We start from the raw sequence: 15,029 nt of genomic DNA, 5'->3' as shown, positions 1-15,029 counted from the left end.
CTGCTTTACAAATGGATTATTGTGAAAAAAATAATAGAAATATTTATATTACTCTGAAGACCACTCTTTGGTATGACTGTCCTGAAGGGGTGGCTGCCTTCAATAGTGATGTGATTGCTCTGGGCAGTCACCTTCAATTTCTGCAGGAAAAGCTTGTGAAGAGGATCCAGGGCCAGGGAGCTCAGGAGGAAAGATTAAAGTAAATGCTTATTATAGATGTATGTGTGAGCTCATAGTCCTGGGGAAACACTGTATTTTAGGCAGAGCGTCATAGTAGACTTTTCTCTAGGTAACTGTCCAACATTTCCTAATTAAATTCCTTGGTTAAATTAATTTAATTAAGTTTTTGTCTGTGGAAATTTACTTTATCTAACAGATGGACAAAGTAGTCCTTTTAATATCACTTGTCTTCAACCAGAGGCAAAAGGTAATTGTAAAGGAAAATTTGTGGATGAATAAGGGAAAATAAGAATACAGAAACTTTAAGTGGGCACTGACATTTTCAGGGGAAAACATGTTAATTATGAACTGTGTTAGAAAATGATTTCTGCTTGTTTTAGAAGCCTAAGGGTAGCATGTACGGGTATATTTACTTTTCCTCACAGAGCTAAATCCTTTTGACCTACTGGACAACTTGGCTGTAAGGTCAGGCATCTCTGTAACTTCTGCAGCATCATATGAACAATGTTCTCTGGGAGGGTCAGTGACTCTGGGCCCTCTCAAAAGGACTGCATCTGGTATTGTGCAAATGCAGTGTTGCTTTAAGCATCTCTAATGAAAGACAAGGAATGTGTTTGCAATTAAACTGTATTTGTAGGAAACTTTTCCATTGACTTTCAGTGCTTGACACCTTTTTGTTTAGATATGTGAGAGCTAATACAAACCTCATGTACCACCTACTTGCGTTCCAGCCTGGCTTGATCTCCAGGGTGTGAGAGGCTTCCCTCAGATGTTGTGGAGGAACCTAAGTACACAGAAATAGTTTTCTGGTGGAGACTAATGGGGTGATTCTTATAGAAATCTGCAGTAAAAACATGGGAGGTCTGGTATTTTGTGTTCCTAAGTCTTGCAAGTGATTCTCATTCCAGTATTTTACCCCCTCATCATGAAGCCAGGGATAGAAGAATAGGGGCTTGCTTAATTGCATTAATGATTTCTAAATAAAACAATTGTAATTATTAAAGCCAGGAATGGAAGAATGGGGGCTTGCTTAATTGCATTAAAATAGATATTGCTGAGTGTCTTTGCTTACTACTGTGCAAATTAACTGAAACAGGGAGTCTCAGGGCCCCTCACAGAGGATGTTTCCTGACAAAAATGGGGAACCTGTCTCAAAAACCAGCTGAGACGGACCTTGTGGTTTGGACAAGAGCCAAGGAGCAGCTGAGTCTGTATAAAGGCAGGGGGTCAACCAGCGGTGATGAAGAAGAGTTATCAGCCTTCATCCCCATGACCCCCGGATGACCACCACCAGAAGGCACTGCGCAAGCACGGATGGGAGGATTTTATGAAAATGACTTCTTGGAGCTAATTTTAATACAAAGTGGGGATAGGTTATGAATATGTATAGGCATATTGGGAAAAATCATGCATAAGTAACTCTTTACTGCATATAACCAAAGCAAGTTGCCGCGTTAGGGTGCGCATGCCTTTGGGAGCTATCCCACATGCGCCCAGCACCAAAATAAACCACATACCTACTTTATAACTCATTTGCTTTGAGTTGTAGAGTTCTTCCATGAATCAACCGAGCTGCAGTTTGCTTCAAATTCCCTGTATTTATTGAATATTCTGTCTGAGACATTTTCTGCTGTACTCCTCAGGAAAGGTGGTCTTAGTGTGCAACAATGGCTGATTTGTAAGATCAAAGAGTAAATATTGTCTTCCCCCAAGGGTCTCTGAATTCATAGACCCTCCCTGTCAGGGAACTGCTACTACCCAACAGCCTGCTTCTTGCTTGCCTCGCTGGCAGAGGCTGTGGCTGCTGCTGGATATCTGGGCAGTGATCAGGATGTGCCTCACCTGCCAGCTTGCCCTGGGCAAGCTCACTGCCGAGGGGTGGGTGTCACTTTTTCCATTTTCCCCTGGTGAGGGTGGCAGTGTGCTGGAGGAAGGTGTGGCTGGCCTATGGCTATATAGCACTGAGACAATTCAAATGTTTAAATTTTCTTCATGTCTGGCCTGCAAAAGCCATCCCTTCTCCAGCAGTGGCATGGCTGTGCTCTCCTCGGCCTAGTGGGAGGGCCTGCCAGTTCTTCTGTGTGGGCCAGGCCCTCAGGCTTTGTTTTAGACCTCAGGGAGAGGTTTCCAGGCCGAACTGTATGTTTGAACGCAGTAAGGTACCTCTACTTTTGTACTGTTAGGCATATTTTCACTTAAAGCAGATTTACAAGAAGATGCTTTCTTAAACTATTTATTTCTGTGTTCAGCTTGGGGATCTGCAGGCTGAAGAGCAGGGGCTCTCTGCAGGCCCCAGGGAGTGTCAGAGCACAAAATCTGAGTGCTGCAGCCTACCATGGCCTAAAACTGATGTTTCTTTGGGGGGAATCTGTGGGATAAGAGGGAAGCCAGATTTAAAAATGTCCAAAGAGGATAACTGTTAATGTGAAAAGCACCTAAGACTGAGTTGGGATTGTGAATAACAAGTTAACATCTTTCCCAAAAATTTGTCCATTGTGTAACTTCCCATCATATCGTCCCTTTCTCTCATGCCTGGTGCAGGTGATGCAAGCTCCTTGAGGCTGGGGTTATTTTTCCTGAAGTATGTGGTTGGTACAAGGTGTGATCTGGGTTCTCTTGGAGCCCAGGTGGTTGGGCCTGAGTGTGAAGGTGGAGCTGATGCGAACAGTTTAATGAAGACATGAGTGGGTGAGCTGGCTATAATGTGTTTCAAGCTGTTGTATTCAGTATTTGGCATCTTCTGTTTGTACAGCACCTGCCCTGAGGGATCATGGACCCGAGGTAAAGTTCTCCAGATGTTGCTGCAATGCATGGGGTCACAGGTAAGCCCAGAGAAACATGAGCAGTAGTTCTGGATGGGGCCATGGTGCATTCACATCCATGTCCTGTGTGGTTAGATGTTGGGTGTAAGGTGTGCAAAGGATTATTTTTTATAAGCTGGGTGGTTATATGTTGATTTAGATATGAAACAAGGTTTTCTTTCAAAACTCGCTTTATAGTTTTCAAATATCTCTGCAACTCTCAATGTAGTTAAACATTGATGTCTAACCACTCCTGAACTCAATGGAGCTGTTCATCATGACAGCCAGTTCTGCCAGTTAACTTTTGATTCACTGAAAAACAATTTTACTAATTTTGAATTTGCCATATGTTTCAGCTAATGACTTTTGTTTATAAGTGCCTATGAATAAAAGTTTGTGCTATTGGTCTGGATTATCAATCAATTTTTCAACAATTGCATGCAGGATATTTTTAAAATTCCGAATTAAAACAAGGTTTTACTTCTAATCACTCATTTGTTGTGGTTATAATATAGTGAATATTAAACACAGGAGCTAAGTTCTAGTTAATGTCCATGTAATTCATACCAAAGGGATTAATGATAGGTAGATTCTAAAATTTTTGCTGTTTTTAAACTGTGTGTTTGAAACTGGCTTTGCTTTATAGACAGGAGGTAATATACTGAAGTGTAACACTAATATGTCACATCTGTGAGCTCCTGCTGTGTATTTGAGTCTAGGATTTTGCTAGTATTGATTAGTTGGTCATACATTAATAAGCAGTGAAATCCCAATGCTCTAAACTAATCTTCCATACGGCCTTTCAACTGGAAGAGGATTCTGTACAGGGAATCATAAACATTTTTTAAGCTTTTTAGTTAAACCTCGTGGCTTGCGTCTACCTCTCCTAAAGATATTTAGCTGGTTCAGGGCTTTAATATCCATTTTTGGGCAAAATGATCCAGCTGAAATGTAGTTTAATGTTAAATGTAGTATCAGAAAGCTTTCTGGTGGGGACTTTATTTGCATGACTTCCTGGTTGAGGATAAGTACTAAAATAATTGTATGGCTTGTTTCTAATCAGAAGTGTTTCACAAGACTTTGTTTCCTTTTAAGGAGGCTAAAAAGCCTGTTACATAAATTAAACTGCTCTTTTGGGGAGCAGAGAGCTTTTGTTTCTCTCCTAAATGATAGTTTAAGATAATCTTCTACACCAAGAGAAAATAAGCATAAGACACTGATAGAATAACTGCTCATCCGATAAGATTGTCTTCTCTACTATATGGCTTTACTGGTTTCAGCCTAGAATGGATCTTCGGGCATCGGTGGAAATGAAATGTCATTATCCAGGTAGGATTTCCCAAATAGTCTCACTGTGTTGGTGCCAGGAGAGGGCACCAAACAGCAGTGACAGGATCTGCTCTCGGTGTTGTGATGCTTTGTCGTGGAGACAGTTACCTCTCCTAGTTATCTTCACAGATAAAGAATAAACTCTCCTAATCTCCAGAGACTGAATATCCTGATTTACGTAGAATTAAGGAACTTGTATTCTTTGAAGTGATATGAGTACTGGAAAGCTTAAATTCTGAGACTTTCAAAGAAATCTAGAGAAATTGGGAGTTGGGCTCTGTCTGCAGAGAGTAGCTATGTCCTACAATCCCAGCTCTGGAAATCCAGGTTGAAACACATTGGTGTGGCAGTGTTTCATTTGTGTTATGTGAAATCTCACCTGTGTGGAGAGCCCGTCCACGGGCAGAAAGTGGGGAGAATCCCTAGGGGACAGATAAAGGTCACACAGGGCACATCCCTGAAGGCCTAGTCTAGGGAACCATTCCTGACAGGAGCATCTCCTGCCGCATCTCCTGCCTCTTCTCTCTATACTTCATCCCGAGCCTGCTTTTCATGTCTCTTGCTTTAGCTTATTGAGGTGTATGGGAGTTAGGACTCTTCCTGTAATCCAGTCAATGACTTTTTGGATGAAATAGAGTACATCTTTAGAACTTCATGAAATAATTAAAACATAATTCTGTGTGATCCTTTATTCATGTAAAATAAATGCCTACAGAGACATGTCACAACAGAGGTTTAATTATTCTATCTAGAGAATACTTATTTCAAATTGTCTAGTGCTTGTTCTGCCCACCTATTTAGAAATGTCCTGACAACATTTAGGCTGAAATACAGAATTTGACTGCATCTAGTTTCCCTTTTAATTCTTTGGCATGAACTATCAATGCTTATTATTGGTTACTCTTCCATTCCTCAGCATTAACTGGCTGAATGTATCAGGGTTTCATATCATGGTAATCATCCATTTTCTAATATACTCTGATCTTGTGCCTTTATGGATGCTTTGACTCTCCTTGACTTCTGGGAATTGAGGATAGCAAGCTCTTCAAAGAGTTGGCCTCACAGTTAATTTGCGTGCTGAAACTGGCATTTATATTAAGTTCCAGGGAAAAAAAAAAGGCAGTCTCAGTGTGACCTGTAAAAGTTTCTGTATCATAAGCAGAGCTCTAAATCTGCTACAGGGCTGAGGTAAAAAGGTATAAAAATGTATTTGCACAGACCCTGTCATTCAGAGACGTGAAATCCTAAAGCTGATTGCCAGCTGACAAGCTGCCTTTCTGACACACTGTTTCTGAATATTTTGTTTGAATTCTTACATACAGTATTAAGTTCTGGCCTTCAGTCTTTCATGGTATATGGTCCTTCTTGGGGACAACCTGTTTCAGCCATTTGTCTCCTCTCCTGGGCAGCAGTGTCCAGCCAGGTGTCTCAAAGTGGTTTGAATACTTTCAGAAAGTGTTTAGTCATCCTGTCAGGGATGGACAAAACCACGAACCCCTTGAACATGGTGAGGATCTTCCCAGCCAGACAGCAGCCTTCTGCAGCTCTCCTTCACTGTCCTCAGGTAAAATTATTTTTTGATGTCTTCTGTCCTCTTCATGTAGTGGCAGAGCTTCTGCTAATGCTTTTCTCTGTTGTTACTTATATGAGCTGGAAGAGACCGGTTGTCTTTGCTTTCCTTTCTTTCAAATTAGGTAAAGGAGTTTCATGGTGCTGGGTAATCATTCCACATATGAGAAGTAAATATCAGGTTTACCTCTTATTCTTGAAAGAACTGGGGCAATGAAGTAAATTCTACTCCACAAATACTGCTTCTCCCATCTTAGGAGTCAAACATAATGGCAACTTTTCCCTAACCCTTGGTGTGAGCATCCTTCTCAGTTTAAAATGAGAGGACTGTGCACTTGTCAGTCATCTGATATAGCAGAGTTGTCGCCACTCTGCACTTAAAAATGGGAGAAGCCCCTTTGTCATCCTCCCTGTCTTGTTCTGTCTTCTCCCCAGCCTCTTCTCTGTAATTTGGAGTTTGAGCAGGAGCTGAGGCTGAGCAGCAGTACTTGTCATTAGTTCTACACAAGGGGACTCATAAAATATTCCTGGCCTTAGGTTGCATGAAATACTGCAGAGCACCTGTGGAAGGCAATTAAATTAACCCCTCTTGATTTGTGGTTCGTCTATTAATCTTTACACTGGGCACATACATCAATAACACATAGTTCATTCAGAGTGACAGAAATACTAAGAAATGGGAAGAAAATTAGAACTGGAGCTGGAGACTCTACTTTTATAAAGAAAAGTAGAGCCTGGAGCCAGACCTGAGTATTCACCTGCTTGCTTTTTTATCATGCATGCCCAAGCCTTTAAGGGCTCCATGAGAACTGAGGTCCTCTTGTCAAATGCAAGCCTTGGCTTTTGCTGGAAAAAACTTGAGGATGATGTCAGCTGGCAGAATTTTGGTTCCCTGTCATCTGTGTCTCAATTCTTTGAAACAGCTCCTGTTTTCTTCCATAGCATCTTCCTGGCCCTCATTAGCCACTAAATCCTAAAGGCAACAAATGCTAGTGGTGTCTCTGGATCTGGCCTTTAACTGTTGAAGGGCTGAAGCATTGCAGAAGGTGCAAATGTGCAGTACTGCGTGCCCTAGGGGTCTTGGCTGTGTTGTATAACAAGAAGTCAGGGAAGAGCAGTGTGAAGTTTACTGGCTATTTCTTCTGTTGCTGAATACAAGAGGGAAAAAGATTGTCTGCTTTCAGCAAAAGCTTCGTAGTCCATGCTCAGATGGCCAAAATTAAAGGATCATTAGTCTGGCTCTTTTCCTTACTGTAGATGCTGGGTGACAGCCCTGTTGGGCCTCTGAGGGTAAGGATGACAACTGCTTGTGCTGCTGGAAATGAGCTCATGCCAGGGATGACACCCCTATCCAGAGACACTGAGACAGATCCCCTAATCAGGCAGCTTCACTTGGAGGTGTAAGGGCTCTAGGATGGTTTTGTTGCCCAGCCTATGTGCTGCTGAAGGACTGATTGTGGCTTTAGTTGGGTCTGTTGTACAGAGTATGAGTTTTGTGTTAGCTTTTGGGAGTGTTTTGATAGGAAATATTCAGGGATTATGCTATGTTATACAAACTGCTACTTCATGGTGATAACAGGGTTACAATAAGTAGCTGGGAGAAAGGTAATCCCCAGTTCCCTCTCTGGAGAGAGGGAGTGCATTTCCTGCTTGTGTTTCAGATCACCTAAGCCTCGTCTCACATACTTAGTTATATTGCTGTTTTAGAGTCTGCAGGGTCAGAAAAAGTTCATTATCCCACTCTTTAACCTTCTTGCACCAGCAGAGTCTGAATTTATCAGTAAAGAGCACAGTACTTTCTTGTAGGTTAACAACCTGAGCACAAAGGGCAAATTCAGCACTTGCACTCAAGAACACCAAATCAAAATAGATGCAACCTGAACTGTGAAGCCTGAGGATATAGTCCTAATGTGGCTAACTACAGCATTAGCATGAGATTGTGTTGTGCCTTCTGCACGTTAGTTTTTGAAGGGAATACATGATTCATTGTGGTTTAGTTATCTATTTAAATAAACCTTCCGTCCTTTCAGGCTTGATGGCAGAGTTCATTCCTCACTGACCTCATGAAAAGCTTAATTTTCGAGCAGGCCATATGTGGTCTGATTATGCAAACTACCTATGTAGCTCCTACATGTGTTTACTCAACCTGGTTGCTTACTGCTGCTCCCCCTGCTAGGCTAATGAGGCCATCCTTAATGCCTCCATTAATCATTTTCTCCACAGGTGTCACTGTTTCTATCCTCATTCTTTTTCATGTGAGATGCTCTGCTAAGTCACTGCTCTTGCCATTAAAATCCTTTCTCAAGCACTCGATTTTTGCCAATACTGATGAATTCCTCTTCCCTGTGTATGCACACGTGTGGGTGGAAGGGCATACCTGTCCTCTAGAAGCAGGAGACCCGAATCCTCAGCTTATGGCTGTCCACAGCAGGGCTGATCCTATTGTTGCATGATCGCTATAAGCTTGTTCGCATGTTTCATGTACAGTGAGAACTGAATTTGACCTCTCCTGTGCTCCCCAGCAAAGCAGCAGCCTTGAGAAGAATCAGTGTTATTGATTTCTTTGGGCTGTGTCACTGGAGTGCAAGAGGTGTAAGGTAGCTGCAGATCAAACCACTGCAGATGCACTCTTGATGTCAAAGTCTCTTGTTTTGACACTAGCAAACTATTTGAATCCAAAGGCTTTTATAAATGAGGGTAAAGGAAGGAATGGCTGGTTAAAAAACAAAAACACACTTGTGAAGCTGCTGTTTGATACCATGTGCTGCTTCACTGGCACTTGTGAATTTTCTCTGGTGCAAAACGGTCTAGAGATTTTGTCTGCTTCCTGTATGGCATGAGATATCATAGAATCATAGAATATCCCAAGTTGGAAGGGACCAACAAGGATCATCAAGTCCAATTCCTGGCACCACACAGGTCTACCCAAAATTTTAGACCATGTGACTAAGTGCACAGTCCAAACGCTTCTTAAATTCAGACAGGCTTGGTGCAGTGACTGCTTCCCTGGGGAGCCTGTTCCAGTGTGCAGCTACCCTCTTGGTGAAGAACCTCTTCCTGATGTCCAGCCTGAACCTTCCCTGTCTCAGCTTAACACCGTTCCCGCGGGTCCTATCGCTGGTCACTAAGGAGAATAGATCGGCGCCTGCCCCTCCACTCCCCCTCGCGAGGAAGCTGTAGGCCGCGATGAGGTCTCCCCTCAGCCTCCTCTTCTCCAGGCTGAACAGGCCCAGTGACCTCAGCCGCTCCTCATACGTCTTCCCCTCTAGGCCCTTCACCATCTTCATCACCCTCCTCTGGACACTCTCCAACAGTTTAATGTCCTTTTTGTACTGTGATGCCCAGACCTGCACACAGTACTCGAGGTGAGGCCGCACCAGCTCAGAGTAGAGCGGGAATAATAATAAATAATGTAGTTAATAAATAATTTAGTAATTTAAATCTAATCATAGAATCATAGTAAATATGATATCCTACATGTTCCCCAGGGTAAGGTATGACTGAGAAGAGCTGAGTAAATATTTGAGTGCTGTACAGGTTAACTGGTGCCCATGTTTTGCCTTGTCTTCATGTGGCTGTTATTGACCTGGCACTACTGAGCCCTAAGAGGCGCTGTGCTCCCCTCTGCTAGCACAGGGTGGACTCCCAGGTGGCAAATGATGTGGGGGAGAAAGCTGGAGATGACAGAATTACTGTCTGAGGCTTCTTTCCTCCTTGGGAGGCCAACCAGGAAACCAACCTTTTCCATTTTGGAAATTGCATTGCATCAAACGAATGTTCTGGCTCTGCTTAGTTCTATCCTGGGGGGAGGAATGTCAGGTAACAATAAAATAAATGTAGAATACTTTGGCTGGTCTGGCATGAAACAGGAGGTACCCAAGGTATGTCCATGTGTGTCACTCTAGCAGTGACAACATGTGGCACTGGAGGCACTGGTGTTTGATGTGGGGAAGGGGCTGGGGGCTGGAGTTCAGTGTTGATCCGAAGGCAGATTCCAGGTCTGATGCAGGGAAGGCTGATTTGCAAGTCCTGTTCAGACTGCAGTCCTGCAGCATACATGCAGGCTGTATGCAGGCTCACTGTAAGAGTATTTTAAGTATGTTGCCCTTGGTTTTAATTTCAGGGTTAATTTTAGAAAGCATATGTCTGGGTCTCTAATTTCCACATTGCTGCTGCTGGTCCTTGTGTCAAATGGTATCTTCTCTTTCCTAACAAAACTTTCTCATCATCATCAGTGACACTCAATACTTCTGCTCCAAGGTTGCTACTTTTAGTTCATGGGAAAGTTGCAGAGCTTGCTGCCCTGACCCCCTGCATGTGGGAAGGGATGTGGCAGCTGAAGCAGAAGCATTCTGATGTTTTTCACTTTGTCTATTTCCATTACAGAAAATCCATATCCTTGCTTCAGAAAAGAGTAGTAGGGGAGTTTTGGACACTTGAAGTATTGAATCTAAATATCTAAGTTGGTGAATGCAGTTTTAGACTCATAGTAGACAAAAGCAACCCATGAGATACCAGAGCTCTTAAATTTAGCTGCTTACAATCCCCATGCAGATATTAGTTTGAGTTTTAGTTTGAGATTTAGTTTGAGTTCATCTGTCTCTTCAAGAATCATGAGCTGCGCAGACTACTTCTGCCGGTGGCCTCTCCCTTTCAGCCTGTTTCATCACAGTGCTGACATCACGTTTTTTAGGAAAAATGTCAGGAACAGAACATTCAGCAACCCTTGATTGTGACTTTAAGAAGTGCAGATGTTGGGAAGAGCTTTAAGAGGGATGTTTTGTGATCATTCTGAATCTAGACTGCTGAAGCTGTGCTTATCTGCATTGATCTGCATTTGTTACTGCCACCAACTAGATTTTGATGTTGGAGACGGGCACATTGGAAAGCCTGCCAGACCTCCACTTGGAAACCTGAGTGTGGAGTGCACCAAACACACCCCAAAAATCTCATAAGGCTGGGTTTTCCTCTTCTAACAACCAACCCTGAAACTTGAGGAAATAAGAGAACTGAGGAAGGCTCACCTTACTGGTTCTTTTTTTCCAGGGTGAAAAAGATGGAGAGAGCACTTTGGAGTTGGCTCAGAGGTGTCTTCCAGCAGAGGCTCTTTGTGGGCACCCACACTGAGGTCCCCCTTGTAATTCCTGGAATTACAGAGGAGCAAGGGTGTCAGAGCTGATCATACCCTGCTCCATGAAGTGGATGAGTAAGGTGGCTGTGGCCACCAGGACTGCCTTGGCCATCCATGGGGCTTTGTGGCAGGTATCGGCTGGAAGGGTGCAGAGGTGATAAGCCAACACAAGGCCCCAAGAGCTCCGTGTCCCCTCCTGAAGTCCAAGTGCAGCATCTCCCCAGTGAAACTGAGCTGGAAGTGAGGAGGAGGGATTTATTTTTTTTACAGCTAAACTGTAATGTGATATAACAGAGTGGAGCTGGGGTTTAGAGTTTTATGCATTTACTATCTAAAAACATAGATGGCTGTTTGAGCCAGGCTATGTAGGTCACTGAAAACAGTATTTTTTGTGCTTTTCTTTTAATATTTGAAGTACTAGAATTCAAAAATGTTCCTTGGCATGAAACTGTCTGGGTGGCATGAAGCTGACCACCTGGAGTGCAGAAATCCAGTGCATCAGCAGAAAGGGGTTTCTTTTTTCAGAGTAACGAATGTTTACCAGTAAGCGTGTCTGACAGGCTTTCAGCAGTAAATATCAGTTGAAGCAAACTGTTGGAATCTGACTTACTATGGAAAGGGATGAGTGTAAGAATTCACATTCCAAATCCTTCTAGAATAAGTTATTAAAAATAACAAAGTTGAAGTAGGGCTGGGAACAGATTGGTCAGTACCTGGAGAACAGTAAATGTAATGGCTGCTGAAAGCTGCCTGTGCTGCTGTAGTTAAGGCCAGTATCCGGCCCGTGCTGACCTTAGAAGTGTTCAGTGGTCCCCCGTACATACTTACTGGAAGGAAGCTGACTCCGTTCCTTGGATGTGTAAAACTGGGGATCTCAGCTCTGAACGGTTTTGACAGCTATCATATGCTGCCTCCTCTAACTTTACTCCCCACTGTCTTATTTTCTTCCTCCTTCTGTCAACATCACGCATGGAAATACTTGTGAAGAAACTATAACATAGCTTCTCCAGTTTTTCTGGGGAAAAATCATAGATCCTATTGGAGAGAAGTAATAAAGGCCCCTGCCTGAAGGATTGGCTGGGAGGTAGGATGTGAGGTCTGCCCTGGGCTCTACTAAGGGCTTTCTGTACAGTCTGGAGGCAAACTTTCTAACCTACCTGTCCCAAACCTATAAGCTCAGGGTAATAATGCTTCCTCATGTAGCATCAGGAATGGGGAGTCCTTGATTTTAGCTTGGAAATCCACTGTACCCCAGGACTCTAGCACACTGTTCCAGAAGCATGCCTGATAGGTTAGATGCAGCAAGTGGATACACCATTGGTATTTTGGCTAAAAGCTGGTCTGCTGGGTGCTGTGTAAATGTATAGAAAGTGATGATATCTGCATTAAGAGCTCTTAGTCTAAAAATAAGTCTCATAACAAGAGAATAAAATAGGTAAAACAGTAGAAATGAGATGTCAAAAACATTACAGAAACTTTATCTAGTTCTGATCAGTAACTGCTGTCTATTTGGAATGACACAGATTTTCAGCCTATCCCCATTTTAAAAACGATCTGCCTTACCTAACAAAACAATAACAAGTGTTTGATCTAAGCTCATGCTGCTGTGCATTTTGCAGGCCTACATTGCAAAGACTAAAAAATTTAATCAAGTAAGCTTTAAATTAGCTCTTTTGGAGGCCACGAGCAAGCAGGTGAGGACTTGCTGCAGGATGCAAATAGGTCTTGGGCTTTGGGGAGATGCGTGGGGTTTCTGCCCCTCCTGAGTTTTGTGTTGCTGTGTGAGATGCAGCATAGACAAAACAAGCGCTGCTGGTTTGTTGTCTTGCATAGTGGGCAGCGTAGCCCCAAGGAGTGATGCTGTTTGTACATCAGTGATAAAGTATTTGACCCATCACAGATGGATTGGGTTATTGCTGCTGCAAACTTGGGGGGCTAAAGAGGAGCTTTCTCAAAAGTCAAAGGGGTGTTTCTTATACAAAAGCAATGTGAGAGGAAAGACACATAAAAATGTGTGTGGCGGGGGTAACTCGGAGAGCACAGAGGAACTGAGAATGGAGACTGGTGCATTGGGGAAAAGCTTGAGCTTTTGTTGGTGCTGAATGTGGGGGGTCATTGTCAGTACTTGAAAAGGGGCACAGCGGTCCTGTGGCTTTCTTAAGGGGAACCAGATCCTTTTAATGCTCCCTTGCGCTGCAAAACACATGAGAGATCAGGCATTGCTACCCAACCGAGTTTTTCAGGGTTGTGCTTGCAGTGTGGTGGACTAGCAAGAATCCTCCTAGTTAAGATAAAAGTGGGTGTCTGAGAGAATCACTTTAATCCTCTCATCCTTTAGTTCTCAGATTGTCTGTGCTTCCTTTGTAGCAATTGACACTCATTATGTCACAAGTGCAAATTGCCTCAGCATGTTTTCTTAAGTTTGATGTAATGAGGAAAGAATTCAGATAGCATTGATACCTTGTCATTTTGCACTGGCTGTTAGTAGGAACCGACAAAATCAGTTACAGCCTCTCTGAATTATGTGCGCAAACAAATGAGATCAAAACCGCTGACTTCAGTAGTGTCAGATTTTCATGATTAAGTCCATGTTTCCAGGACAAAAGGCAAAGCCAGCCAAGCATTTCAGACAATGCTGTGCCCTGAAGGGGCATTGCCACGGTGCGAGGTCTGACTGCTCCTGGACAGCAGCATGGAGCCAGGGGGACCCGTGTGGGAAGGGTCATGGGGTGGTGGGCACTGCTCTGTAAGCCTGGCTGCTGTTTCTCTGCATTTGAGTTGTTTTACTCTTTCCCCACTGTTTTGAAGGGGCCTGTGTACCAGGAATTTATTAAGAGCGGATCTTGCCTGCAGGGAGCCAGTACTTTCTCTGGGAGTTATTTACCCGCAATAGCTGGGGAGCACATTCTGCACATACACAGACAGGGAAAGGCACGTGGAGGGCAGTCCTGGCTGCGAGCACTGGGCCTGGGCTCTGCAGGGACTCTGCAATTTCATGGGAATTGCTTCTGCGGTGGTCTCTTGATAACAGATCTCCTCACGCTGTCTGCTGTCCGTATGCTAGAAATGTGTTGGTGATGAAAAAGGTAAGGGAATCTCTTACAGTCTGATGAGAAATCATCTAGTTCAAAAGAGCCAACGTAAAACAAAACACTTATTTGAATCAGTCCCGTGTAATACTACTAGGAGTCACGAGATGGGGCTATATTGGCTAAAGCTCCCAAATCCTGTGCCAGTGACTCTTGAGGCAATGAAGTGAGAAATACTGGTGCAGGTCAAGATGCATTTGTCTCGAAGGCAAGCACACCAACAGCACCGGGGCTCTCTTCAGCCCTTTTGTTCGTTTGTGTGGGTATAGTTCTGATAAAAGTTTTCTCTGGTGCAAAAGTCCAAAACAGTACGTGTAAGCCCGAGGTAGGATTTTTACCTTTTCTTTGCCCCCTTGCTCAATGTACTTTGTTTACTAACCTTGTGCACAGGGCAGGAGGTGTCGACAGCAGATGCCTGCCAGTTCATGTGGCAGAGATTCCTCTCTTTCCTGCCAAGAAAGGGGTCAAAAAAGCACCCTGATTTTTGTGTTAAATGTCTTTAAAAAGTTATATCTTCTCTTTACGTATAAAATGTAGCTTTAAATAAAACCTCCTTCCTTCTATATTGTCTGTTGCTAAGTGCAAACAATCTGAACTTTCTCCACAGGTATTGTGTGCCTCTAAAAAGGCTGAAATAAGAGATTTCTGTGACCTGAAACACCTAATTTAGGCTCTGTGGGGTTCCGTTGTCCAATGAGCATTTTGCTCCAGAGCTCAAAAATCTTTCTAAATTGCATTAAAATAGCAGATGTTAAAAATATGCAGCTTGGGAGAAGGTAAGCAGCCCCCCCTTCCCAAAGGCACATAACAGATAGCATTAATATATGACATCTGAGTCTGTGCCTTTGTGCAGTTGAACATTTCATGGTATCTGGACTAAGTGATGATAAAGAAACTAAATTGAATGTGGCTTGGAAGATTTTGTCTGCA

At 43.3% G+C, this 15,029-nt stretch overlaps 1 protein-coding gene across 1 annotated transcript in view; it reads left to right on the top strand.

Moving 5' to 3' along the window:
* Positions 1–2,932: 2,932 nt before the first annotated feature.
* The window catches only part of LOC106039183 (glypican-5-like), a 425,024-nt gene continuing 412,927 nt past the window's right edge, over positions 2,933–15,029 (top strand). The window contains exon 1 of the mRNA XM_048077290.2: positions 2,933–3,002. Coding sequence (XP_047933247.2) covers positions 2,987–3,002 — 16 coding nt within the window. The 5' untranslated portion in view covers positions 2,933–2,986. The remainder of the gene's footprint in view (positions 3,003–15,029) is intronic.

Source organism: Anser cygnoides, chromosome 9, assembly GCF_040182565.1.
Source record: "Anser cygnoides isolate HZ-2024a breed goose chromosome 9, Taihu_goose_T2T_genome, whole genome shotgun sequence".
Lineage (NCBI taxonomy): Eukaryota > Metazoa > Chordata > Aves > Anseriformes > Anatidae > Anser > Anser cygnoides.
Note: the sequence above shows the minus strand (reverse complement) of the source record. Positions and strands in the feature narration are given on the sequence as shown.